This window comes from Tachysurus vachellii, chromosome 15, assembly GCF_030014155.1.
Source record: "Tachysurus vachellii isolate PV-2020 chromosome 15, HZAU_Pvac_v1, whole genome shotgun sequence".
Taxonomy (NCBI): Eukaryota; Metazoa; Chordata; class Actinopteri; order Siluriformes; family Bagridae; genus Tachysurus; species Tachysurus vachellii.
Window position 1 is genome coordinate 993,064 of NC_083474.1, and position 12,500 is coordinate 1,005,563.

At 41.3% G+C, this 12,500-nt stretch overlaps 1 protein-coding gene across 1 annotated transcript in view; it reads left to right on the top strand.

Moving 5' to 3' along the window:
- col4a3 (collagen, type IV, alpha 3) overlaps positions 1–12,500 on the top strand; it is a 40,299-nt gene that overhangs the window by 20,332 nt on the left and 7,467 nt on the right. Inside the window, exons 21-47 of the mRNA XM_060888249.1 lie at positions 107–271; positions 567–656; positions 1,369–1,464; positions 1,554–1,624; positions 1,714–1,899; positions 2,110–2,278; positions 2,575–2,667; positions 2,799–2,903; positions 3,004–3,098; positions 4,168–4,318; positions 4,462–4,575; positions 4,691–4,858; positions 4,999–5,088; positions 5,253–5,387; positions 5,821–5,919; positions 7,533–7,622; positions 7,736–7,875; positions 8,212–8,341; positions 8,442–8,519; positions 8,719–8,820; positions 9,910–9,957; positions 10,126–10,311; positions 10,411–10,541; positions 10,717–10,789; positions 11,274–11,345; positions 11,453–11,578; positions 11,884–11,982. Coding sequence (XP_060744232.1) covers positions 107–271; positions 567–656; positions 1,369–1,464; positions 1,554–1,624; positions 1,714–1,899; positions 2,110–2,278; positions 2,575–2,667; positions 2,799–2,903; positions 3,004–3,098; positions 4,168–4,318; positions 4,462–4,575; positions 4,691–4,858; positions 4,999–5,088; positions 5,253–5,387; positions 5,821–5,919; positions 7,533–7,622; positions 7,736–7,875; positions 8,212–8,341; positions 8,442–8,519; positions 8,719–8,820; positions 9,910–9,957; positions 10,126–10,311; positions 10,411–10,541; positions 10,717–10,789; positions 11,274–11,345; positions 11,453–11,578; positions 11,884–11,982 — 3,102 coding nt within the window. The remainder of the gene's footprint in view (positions 1–106; positions 272–566; positions 657–1,368; positions 1,465–1,553; positions 1,625–1,713; positions 1,900–2,109; positions 2,279–2,574; positions 2,668–2,798; positions 2,904–3,003; positions 3,099–4,167; positions 4,319–4,461; positions 4,576–4,690; positions 4,859–4,998; positions 5,089–5,252; positions 5,388–5,820; positions 5,920–7,532; positions 7,623–7,735; positions 7,876–8,211; positions 8,342–8,441; positions 8,520–8,718; positions 8,821–9,909; positions 9,958–10,125; positions 10,312–10,410; positions 10,542–10,716; positions 10,790–11,273; positions 11,346–11,452; positions 11,579–11,883; positions 11,983–12,500) is intronic.

Here is a 12,500-nt window from a genome sequence, read left to right on the forward strand (position 1 = left end):
TATGCCATTTTAAAATCACCAATTAATCATAATATTAAATAGATCTCTGATAGGATTGTAATTCTTTTACAAACATCACATCATGTATTTTTTATTCTTTAACCAGGACCAGGTACACCAGGAGAACCTGGGGAGTCCGGACCCCCAGGCTTTAGCGGAATTAAGGGTGAAAAGGGAGAACGAGCAGCTGAAGATATCGGCCCAATGGGACCTGATGGACCTCAGGGAAAATCTGGATCTCCTGGTGATCCGGGTCCTAAAGGACTACCAGGTGAGCAATCAAACTGTATACATTTTGTGATGAATTGGGAATGGATGATGAAGATTGGTGAAGTTTGTCAGAGTTGGCTAACTTATGTTTAACATCTAGGTTAAAGAAAGTTCTCCATGACTCCAGATGCATAACTTGATTTCTGAACAGCAAAAGTAGATTGTTTATGAAATATTTTACTCCAGAGTTGCCAGATTGTGCCTGAACCACCCGTGCCTGTATTTATTGCATATTTAATCCGGTGTTTAAAACTTTTCAAAATCCGTGTATCTTAACTTCAGCACATGATCTACAGATATTTATAAACAAGAGGGTCCGTCAGGGTTCAGGGGACCGAAAGGAGTACAAGGGACTTATGGTGAAACAGGCATACCTGGGGAAAAAGGTAAGAGTCCTCACATTTTACCTGTTGGTTTGTTTATCATCAATCTGAGTGGATTGTTTTGAAAAACATGGCTAGGTTTACGGCATTGTGCGAATGTGGAAAAGTTGATGGTCAGGTGACCTCAAACACTTGTTGATGGTCAGGTGTCCTGGAATCACTTTCTGTAAACCTTCAGAGTAGGTTGAGTAACTTGTTGCTCTGTAGTTTAAACGTGCTATGGCAAATAATTATCTCTTTAACTCTTTGGGCCAGTCTGTATATAGAGACAGAGAGAAAGTCAGTTAGCAGTTGCTGGACCATCAGCAAGACCTGTTCTTCCCCCTCATCTTTTTTTAGCAAGTAACACATCAGCAAAGCCATGAAGCACTTGTTAACATTGATGTCTGTTGACTTTTTGTTTATAACTGGTGTGAATAACATTTCAGTAACATAGTATAGAGTATACTAATAAGAATGATGACATCATGGCTTGCCTGCTTCCTGTTAACTGCCTGTAGCTTTGCTGAGATACATGATGGCATTGTTGATGCTGGATCAGTTCATGCATACTCAAACTCCACACTGAGACCACATTGAGCCTCATGAGATCATTGCAGAACTTCATGCCACTGATCCAAAATATCTTACATGTATTTCATCTGAATATTTTTAGATAATTCTGGGAGGTAGCATCCCATAACTTGGCTAAGCTACTTATATATTTTATTTGCAGGTGATGAAGGAGACCTTTGCAGATTGTGCTCTTATCTAGGTCCTACATATGGACCTCCAGGACCACCTGGTTTACCTGGTGCACTTGGAGATCCAGGTATAGGGAAAGTAAACAAGTAAGCAAGTTAGAGTAGAAGTGTATGGCCGTGTGTCTTTTTAATGTCTGTTCTGCTGTTCAATGTTTAGGTCCTAATGGAGAACCGGGCAGCAGAGGATCAATCGGAATTAAGGGGCAGATTGGTCCACCTGGCAATCCGGTAGTTTATAAGCAATTTAGACATTTTTGAGTGAAACCAAGTTATTAATCAAGCAAATAGTTTATTAACATGAAGAATTTACAATACAGGGTTTGATTGGTCTTCCTGGCACTCAAGGACTTCAGGGACAAAAGGGAGAACCTGGCTTTATAGGACCTGGAGATAATGGGGACCAAGGTGACCCAGGATTACAAGGAGACCCAGGGAGGATTGGAAAGGATGGGATTTGTGGAAAGCCAGGATTGAAAGGCACAAAGGGAGAGAAGGGCAATCCAGTCAGTATGCATTTGACTCTGATGTCAACTGAGCATAAATTTAAATGATATAAATTTAAAAACATGAGTTTTTAGTAGCCGCTGTTTTTTTTTCAAGATTATGGTAGACTGGAAAATGTTCATTCAGAACATTCATAAAGAATCCAGGTTAAATTGTTGGCAATTGGTTAATGATATTAATTTGTCTCCCTTTCTTTCATTTTCCTCCAGGGTCCTGTTGGACCTAAGGGTAACAGGGGTGACCCTGGAACAGATGGATTACCAGGATTCCCTGGTAAAATGGGAGATCAGGGCAGCCCTGGGATTGGAGCGCCAGGGGAACATGGTGAGAAGGGCAGCCTTGGAGTTCATGGCCTGCCAGGGAATCCTGGAGATGCAGGTATGTGGGCAATATGTAAATGAGCATGTGTGTATAAAGACTGGGATCTGGGTGGTCAAATATGAAGGAACAAAGAAAGGAAACTTTAACTACCTTGAGGGCATAAATGATGTGTGGCATATTTCTTGCCTACCACCATTCATCATTAGTAACTTCTGGTATTTTTCAGTGGTAGAACCAATATATTTCTTCAAAGTATCATGAGCAGGTGTCACAAACAATCATAACTTTCTTTTGTTTGTTATTCACGTTACTCTTTGACCATAAAAGTTCATGTTGGGTGTGTTTTTTTTTAGGTGTGAAAGGTGAACCTGGTTTGGTCTACATGATACCTGGAGACCCTGGAAAGTGTGGAAAAAAGGGTCCTAAAGGTCTACCAGGGGAACCTGGTGAGTTAGAGGTGTACTTGTTCTGTGTGTGCAAAGGAAGGGTGAACATGGATGAGAGAAATGCTGTTCATGTGCTAAATATTTTTCTTTCTTACTCTGTCTCTATGTATATTTGAACATGGTTGATTAAGGGTGTCCGGGACCCAAAGGTTTATGTGGACTTCCAGGACCTTGTGGCATAAAAGGTGAAAAAGGACCGTCTTTACCAGGGATACAAGGACTGCCTGGTTGTAAAGGTTAGGGTGTGTGTTTGTGTGTGCAAATACTTGTAATATACATATGATTATAAATGTATTTCAGAACTAACTAACATTCTTCTGTTTCAAACTGTTTCAGGTGAAAAAGGCTGTCGAGGTTCTCAGGGTCCACCTAGCATTGGTCTACCTGGTTTCCCAGGACCTACAGGGCAATGTGGAATGCCAGGGTTGAAGGTCAGAATAATGAATTTCTATAATCTTTACATAGAACCAGGGATTAATAATTGTTTAGGTGGTGGAAGATGAGTAGCATTGCTTCCTCACATTAGCATCGCATTACAGTCCTTGGTTTGAGCCTGAGCTCGGGCTACTGTCTGAGTGGAATTCCTCCAAAATTTTTAGTTGCCTCCCACATCCCAAAAGCATATACAGTAGACAGATTGGCTAGGATAAACTGCCCCTTGTGTATGAATGTGGGCATGAACCAATATTTCTGGAATTTGTTCTGGATCTGCTGTATGACTGACAAGGATAACGTGGTTACTGATGATGAACAAATGATTTTAAAGCAATTAATAATACTTGATCCTATAAATCAGTGTTACTCATTGCGCGGCTCGCGAGCCTCCTGCGGCTCGCCAAGCTTTAATATGCGGCTCGCACGGCAGTAAATAATACGATGATATGATCATGTGGTTAAAATTTATTTTTCATTTAAATAACATTAAAAACAATCAGGGAAGCATAAAAAAATGAATGTGCTCTATTACAAATAATAATATATATTTATATATATTATTTGACTCGTCACTGACTCACTGCGTTCTGCGCAATAGCCAGTTTTTTGTGGCCTGCCAGAAGCTAGTTTGTGTTTCATGCTAGTTAACATCTTGTGTTTACTGAACACACACGGACTAAAAAATGGATCGATTTCTTATCAAACAATCCCGCGCACAAAATGAACAGCAACAAAGCAATGTGACAGTGACAAAAGAGGTAACTGATGGGGAGCATGCGTCATCCGCAACTCGAGTAATTATTGTACTGCAATATTGTACATTGTATTTAAGCAGATAAGCTAGTTAAGACTGAATAACTTGTGGCTCTCCTATTGACTTTGTCCTATCAGTGTGGCTCACATGAAAAAAATAGTGAAGACCACTGATATAAAGTTTTTAAACTTTGGGATATAATCCCATACATACACATTCAGTGTATTCTGGTTCTAGGTCAGCATTTCTTCTCTTAGATTGTTTCATTTAGACAGTAGCAGGTCACTTATCTCTCCAACTTCTTTTAAAAGGGTGATAGTGGTACTGGCCCTCCAGGGTGCTCTGGTCCAAGAGGGTCTCCAGGAGAAGATGGGACACTTGGGCCTACTGGTGAAACAGGTTTTCCAGGACGTCCTGGAGTTTGTGGACAGCCAGGAAGAGATGGATGCCCAGGGCCTAAGGGTAGTTCCAAATCATAAGCACACACATTTTTTTAAATGGAATATTATATTTTTGTGACAAACAAGTGTGATTTGGTTTGATACGATTGAGTAGGACATGGAATGAAAAAACAAAATTGTTTGCTCTTCTGTTGGTGACATCAGGTGACAAAGGATTTGACGGACCACCAGGGGTGACTGGTCCAGCAGGAGTCTGTGTTTCTGGGCGGCCAGGTGAAAAAGGAGCTCAAGGTCAGAATGGAATGCCTGGAATGACAGGTGAGATCTTTTACAGGAGGAAAGTCTCTGAATGATTAACTTTAGCACATAACTGTGAATATATGACACTTGTGAAGAATATCTACACAATACACCTAAAAACTGTTCTGCTCAGGATTTTGTGGTCAGAAAGGTATGAACGGTGAGCCTGGATGTCAGGGGCAAGGTTTGCCTGGTTCTCCTGGGCCATTTGGTACACCTGGTTATAATGGAGAACCTGGTCCTGTTGGTCCAGCTGGTCAAAAGGGATTCAAGGGGAAGAATGGCATTCCTGGCCACACAGGTAGTCAATAAACACATATCCAAAACATTCTGTTTTGTCACATGATGATGATGATGATGATGATGATATCACATTAGAGTTTGTTTGGCACAATGGTGAAATGGTTATTTTTGCTCTGATTTTGCTAAATGTATGTTCAGGTTCACGGGGGAACGATGGGCCTCCTGGGAACTGTGGTTTTCCTGGACCTCCTGGAAAGCCTGGATGTCCTGGAAAGCCTGGACCTAAAGGTAAGGCCCCATATACATCCTTAAATACCTTTATTATTCATCACTATAGTCATATTCATGATGTCATGACAATAGTATTAATCATGAGCATTCAGAATTACGCAAGTATAAAAGTACAAACTGTGAGTGAAATTCTTTGATATTATCGTTTCACCTCTGCTTAGGTTGTGCAGGCGGTGACGGACCACCAGGTTACAGAGGTCCACAAGGCCTGAAAGGGGAACGGGGGGATCCGGGTCCTAAAGGAGAACCTCAAAATGTCTACAATCCTGGGGACCCAGGAGACCCTGGAGATATAGGTGACTCTGATAGAGAAGAGATTACTAACCCTGTTATTGGAGTATTGTTTCCACTTCAGAGAAGACAATACTTAAAATAACTTGTATTAAATTTGAGATCTTTTATGAACTGATGTGTTCACATTAAATAAAATGTTGTGACCAGCCTACAGTACAGTGAGTTGCAATGATACCATGCAGCCATTTTTAAACCATTTGCTCTAGAAATTATGTTACTATTATGCATTGGACTTGTTTTAGTTTATGACACAGATAATGTTTTCACACAAGACTAATACTGTAGATGATCTTCTCATATAGTGTGAAAAGTAATAATCTTAAAAATGGTACAGTCTAATTAACGCTTTCATAGAAACAAATCACAGATTCATGCTTCCAGTGATTTGCAGACAAAAAAAAATGCTGAAAAACCCTTTTTTTTGGTCATTTATAGGTCATACTGGTCTAACTGGGCTTAAAGGGGACAAAGGAATCCAGGGACCACCTGGCAGCTGTGGGAAACATGGATTACAAGGCTCCGCTGGACCACCAGGTATAAAATTGAAAAAATGAGAGAAATACATTTGATCGTTTTTATTTGTTGCTTGCTTGTTCTCCTTTTCATTCTTTCTTCTAATATGTTTATTCCTCTGCCTATCTTTCGTTTTCTGAGCATTAGTACTGTTTAGTTTCTTGTAACTTTGCTCATTCATCAAGGGTGTGCATGTAAATCAGCATCCTATTAACTATGCATGCGTTGCAGTTCCACTGTGTGACCAGCAGGCGTCCCAATGTCAACACAGAAAGTCTTCTGGTCATGTAATGTTTTTTTTTTGTTTTGTTAAAAACCTGAAAGATCTTCTGCATGTGAGGTTATGCATGTAACCTGGTTCCCTGAGAAGGGAACGGGATGCTGCATCATGACTGATGCGATGGGATCTCTTCCTTGTAGACGTTGTGTCTGAAGCTTTACATGAAATCATGCTGATTTTTTGGCTCAGGTAGGTTATGTGATGAAGCAGAGTGCGCAAGCAAGGCCGTAAAAGGGAATCTACAGTATGTGACATTACTTCAGCTTCTATTTCTCTAAAGGAAGAGCGAGTCGAAGCCCGGAGTGTGGCAAGCAGTTCAGTGTCCCATTCGCTTACATACATAATCTGGTTTGGTTCCCTTTCAAAGGGAAATCGGCGCTGCATCATGGCTGATGGGAACATCAGTACCAACGATGTCTCTGCCCGAGGTGGTGAAAGGGGGGTCTAGGACCAATATACCACAGCACAAATATCCTGGAGGGGAACGTGGCTTGCCAGAGTGCTGGACAAGAAGTTACCCCTAGTGGAGTGAGCCTTAATCCCAGAAGCTTTACCCAGAGGCTGACTCCCTTGGCTCAAAGAAAGCTTAGAGCAGATGCGGTCTGCAGGAAAGCCTTAGCTGCCTGGTACAGTGCAGAAAGCAAGAGACACGTGACTTGCATCAATGGATGCCATGTTTACATGAACGTAGAGGGTGATAGGCCCTCAAAGAGGCATGTCTGTAGGATCTTTAGCACTGTACAGTACTAACAGGGCAGTGAACTAGATCCTGATGAAGCCATTTACACCAAGTTCAACATAGTCTCCATAACCTCAGTTGGTAGACCGGATTCTAGGAGCTGGTTCCCCTCAGGGGCAAAACCAAGAGGTTATAAATCTTGGGACATGGGTGGAAAATTGGCCCCTGCAGCTAAATGTAATGTAGCAGGGACCCGGATGCACACATTTCACAGATCACGTCCTAAAGACAAATAATTAAATGTACATAATGTGATGTGCTGGCACACTCTGCTTCATCACATGACCTATACGAGCCGATACAGTAAGTCTGTGTGATTTCACACAGAGCTTCACACACAAGAGCTCCTATAGTGTCAGCGATTACTCAGCATTGCTTTCATTCGAAAGGGACCTTCTGTTTAACATTTTATTAGTTTAGAATGCACATTGTGTTCCATTGTTTGTGATTCATAATAAATAATTTGTAATAAATAATATATCGTTTTCAAGGAATCATCATTGTGATTTGTTTAAAGAATCTAATTAAATTAAATCTTAAAGCCAGTACTGTGAATAGTATTGTGTCAAGACCAGAGTGTCTCTTTACACCTTTATGATTTTGATTTCTCCTCAGGTCCTCCTGGAGAACGTGGTCAAGAAGGCTTAGAAGGTGAACCTGGTGTTTCTGGCTGTGTTGGAGAAGAAGGACCTATGGGAATGCCAGGTTACACATACACTCACACACACAGTAGCCCGTAAGCTCTGGTTCTGGTCTATTCTCAAATCAAAGCAAGACATTGACTTCATCATCATTTTCTCTTTCTTTACTGTGTCCAGGTGTCAAAGGTGAGAAGGGGGACCCAGGTAAATTTGGAACACCAGGAGATCCTGGTATTCCAGGAGCAAATGGCCCAAAGGGGCTCAAAGGTGAACCAAGTTTTCCTGGGCAAGGTGTCCAAGGATGCCCTGGAGAAAAGGTGCACTTACTGTACTACTTCTTTTAGTAGGTTCTAGAATGAGTCTAAAGTGTAGACTGTGTAATTCTCTAATTCAGTTGAAATTAATGTTCGCTTGTTTATACTCAAAAGCTTTCTCTATGTAGACAATTAACTTATGGAATGAGTCTCTGATTTAGTTTCCTATTACTGCAGTTTATAAATACTTTCTGAATGGCTTATGATCTGATTCCTTGGAAAAAAATAATTAAGACTAAGATTAAGATTATTTATCACCTTTATTTATAAAAGTGATGCAATTGCCATGAACCTACACAAATCAAGTAATGCATGCAATCATAATCAATTCTCTGTCAGGGCGAACCAGGCATTCATGGCATTAAAGGAAAGAAAGGAGGAAGAGGAATGTGTGGCCCTGCTGGTCCTTCAGGATCGGAAGGGCTACAAGGACCGCCTGGAGATTCAGGACTACCTGGACTACCAGGCACTTTTTTTTTTTAGATCAACTTATCTAATTGTATTTTTGCCCATTCCAAACATTGACCATAGTGTCAAACTCAATGATCTCTTTCTCTTTGTCTCAGGACCCCCAGGATTGATTGGAGAACAAGGGTGTGTTGGACAACAAGGTCCTCCAGGATGTCCAGGATCAATAGGACCACCAGGTTCTCCCTTCAGTTTACATGCCTGATATTTTTGGGTGCTTTACAATTATTCCCAGATCATTATTAGCTGTAGAGTTTGTTCAGTACGCCACATTGTAGAACTTGATAATAAATTGTTTTAGCTATTAAAAAGCTATTCAGATTAATCTCAGTAACCATTTCCAAGCAATGTACAATGTTCTTGTTCTTTGTATCTCAGGTAGTTCTGGGTCCCCGGGCAATCCAGGTCCTCACGGTATAAAAGGAAACCAGGGCATGGACGGTATTCCTGGACTCCCTGGAGAAAAAGGGAATGCAGGAGGTAAAGACATTTAAGCAGGATCATTAAAACATTTACAACAGCTACAGATTATATTTCCAGGATCAATCTGTGTTTAAGCTTCACAGTTAATGAAGAAAATGCCTCGTAATTTAATGATCGATTCTGGAAGTTGGAGAGGGTGCAGCATGGAAACGTCCATCACCAGATCCATCCTTATAGCTCAGTTTGTCCAATCATCCAATCGTCCAATCTTGGGGCAGTGGTGGCTCAACTGGTTAAGGCTCTGGGTTGTTGATCGGAGGATCAGGGTTCAAGGCACAGCTAAGCTGCCATTGCTGGGGCCTTGAGCAAGGCCCTCAACCCTCCCTGCTCCAGGGATGCTGTATCATACAGTAGCTGCCCCTGCTCTCTGACCCCAACCTACTCAATTGGGGTATGTGAAGAACTGTACTGTATACAGTATGTGGCGATAATAAAGACTTCTATGCCCCGTTCTTCTGTCAATTCCATAAGCTAAACTCTAGCTCCAGAGTTGAATTCAGCCCTCATGCAATTACCTGGTCCACGGCTCTTCTGTTATAATGTGCGGTCCAGCAGGTGACACATTGGCCAACAGGTCACGATTTTTCCATTGGTGTCACAGTGCCGCACGAGAATACAGCTAGCTCAAATTTAAGAAACATTTTTTTTCTTAGATCACATGTCTGTATTCATTTTCAGAATGATATTTAATCGTGGATACAGACAAACAGCGTAAAGTGGACCGTGAACGGGGGATTTACTAATCCTTTCAAACCATTTATGAATCCATGAAATCGTCCTAAAGTAGACAAAGGATTGTTAATTCTTCAAGTACAAGTGTGTTTTGTTTGATCAGCCCTGGTTTAAGACCTGGTCAAAGTAACATTTTAGAAAACTTCAGATTATAGAATTGAGTGTAGAATTGAAATCATTTGCTCAGGAATATTTTCACTGTTTAACTTCTTTCCTTCTCATCTTTTCCCCACATCTACATGAAAACCCCACAGCAGCAAATGTATTATTTAACTCATCTGTGCAACATGTTGAGTGTATAAACTGTGTGTGTAACTGTTACTGCATATTAAATGATCATTTCTTCTTATTCAGTTACTGGATATGGAGCTCCAGGGCCAGCTGGTGCCAGGGGCGAACCAGGTGAGTGTCCATAATTTTGTGTTCTTGTTCCCTGTATATTGAAATGCATGATTCTCAATATGTGAGTTTGTGTGTATGTTCTGGTTGATGGAGTGCTGGCCAATTAATTTCAATTTATTTATTGTATTATTTAAATAAAATCTTTAAGATGATGTTGGTCATTTTTAGGTGCTAAAGGTGAACCAGGACCCATGGGAAAAACTGGACTTCCAGGACCGTGTGGTCCAGTGGGAGACCGAGGGCCTTGTGGTGTTGCAGGACCCCCAGGGCCCCTTGGGAATCCTGGTGCACAGGGTTTGTGTGTGGATGGGCCTAAAGGGGAGCGAGGACCTCCAGGAGAACCAGGACCACCAGGTTCATTTTTTTATATGTGACAAGCTAATGAAAACACGAGGCTCGGAATGTTTGTTTGAATGTTGGGTTTTCTTTGGCTTTAACACACGCTTTGTGTAGGGCCCTGTGGGATATCTGGTCCCCCGGGACCACCTGGCCTAGGCTTAAAGGGAGAAAAGGGCAACACTGGGACTCCTGGAGCACAGGGAGTTTTCGGTTATCCAGGAGACACTGGTCTACAAGGGATTCCTGTGAGTAAGATAACCTTTTTAGTCTAACCACTTGGCTTGGTTTCATCACGTGTTGAGGTTCTTGCACAGTGTACGGTAGCTTTCCACTAACTAATTTACACAATGTAGATTTTTTAAATAATAATGAAGTGAAAATGATTAAAAATTGGTTGACTGAAATTGTGTTTTTTTACAGGGTAAACCTGGGGGCGTTGGTTACCCTGGTGTGAAAGGAGAAAGAGGACTAAAGGGTGAAACTGGATCTCGAGGTAAGAAGTGTCTCAACATTTAAACAAACAGAACTGAAAGCAAAGCTCCATTTGACATGGCAGAGTTTTTACACAATACAAATAAAGATAAAATGAAGAAAACTTTAACAAATTAGGATCCATTAGCCATCAGCTCAGCAGTTAGGCTTCTGAAGACTGAACTGTATGTATAAATGAATCAAGATACATACAGAAGCTGTGTATTGAGTTTCATTTGTAGCTTGCTGAGCCTTCGTTTTTCCACGATGAGCTCAAAGCTACACCATACTGTACTTGACCTTTTTCCCATTCTCATCTTGTTGAGTTCAACTTTATATCTTTAGATTTTGCTGATTTTGTTATTGTCACCTCTACGCTGTGTTGACACTCACCTTGAGTGGCAGTCATGCTAACCTTTGCCTTGTTACTGTTCACACCAGAGTGTGTGTATATCTTAAACACATGCATCTTTATAATCCTCCTGCTGCCCTGTGACTTCCTGTAGGCCAAAGAGGAACGGATGGATCAAATGGTCCACAAGGATCTGAAGGACCCAAAGGGCAAAGAGGAGCACCAGGTGAGAGTTTGCTCCAATGCAAAGCTTAAATTGTGGTTGGTTTGATGTGAGCCTCTGTAATAGAAATAGAAATATTAAAGGTTTACTGAGTGTGCTGGTCTGCTTAGGTATGCCAGGGGAAGATGTTTACCACCAAGACATAGTTCTTTCTGGAGATCGTGGCCTGCCTGGACCTAAAGGAGAACAAGGACCTCCTGGAGAACGTGGTCTACCGGGAATTTCTGGGCGAGCAGGTAAACATTCCCTACACACCTGAAGGCCAGTGTTTAGTCCATTTCAATCCAGCATCTAGTGGGTCTTCAGCTTGGAAATAGAACTGGAAGAAAGTGATTCAATCAAATGAATCCTGAATCATTCAAATGAATCAAACATTCCATGTACAGTATTTTGTGTTGCTTTGTGTTTCATATATTTAACCCTGAGAAAATCTAAAAAATGTGTTTTGAATTAGTTAAAACATAACATTATATATTTATATATTTATATTATAGAAATATATAAAATATATATATATTTTTCTATTATTAAACCCTACAAGGGATCGTTGGCCCTAAAGGAGCCCCAGGCCGAGACGGGATGAGCGGTGTTGCAGGTTTACCTGGACCCAAAGGGAACCAAGGATTAACAGGACTGCCAGGTAGAGTGTGTCTGGTATTTCCTCTCACTTTACTGTCCAGTAGCATCACTGCTTCAGAGAAAAAATATAATAAACATTTCTCAGAAACATTTCTACATCTCTAATATAAAGTAAAACGTATGTGAACTAATAGAGTTTGTGCAGTTTATCCCTTGCATGATGTTCGGGTCTGTGGGACCCATACAGTATTCATAAACATCAATAGTTTTGAAAAACTTTGCTTCCTTGTAAATTTGTTGATTTGTTCCCACTCATAACATCATTCATTCATCTTCTACCGCTTATCTGAACTACCTCGGGTCACGGGGAGCCTGTGCCTATCTCAGGCGTCATCGCACATCAAGGCAGGATACACCCTGGACGGAGTGCCAACCCATCGCAGGGCACACACACACACTCATTCACTCACGCAATCACACACTACGGACAATTTTCCAGAGATGCCAATCAACCTACCATGCATGTCTTTGGACCGGGGGAGGAAACCGGAGTACCCGGAGGAAACCCCCGAGGCACGG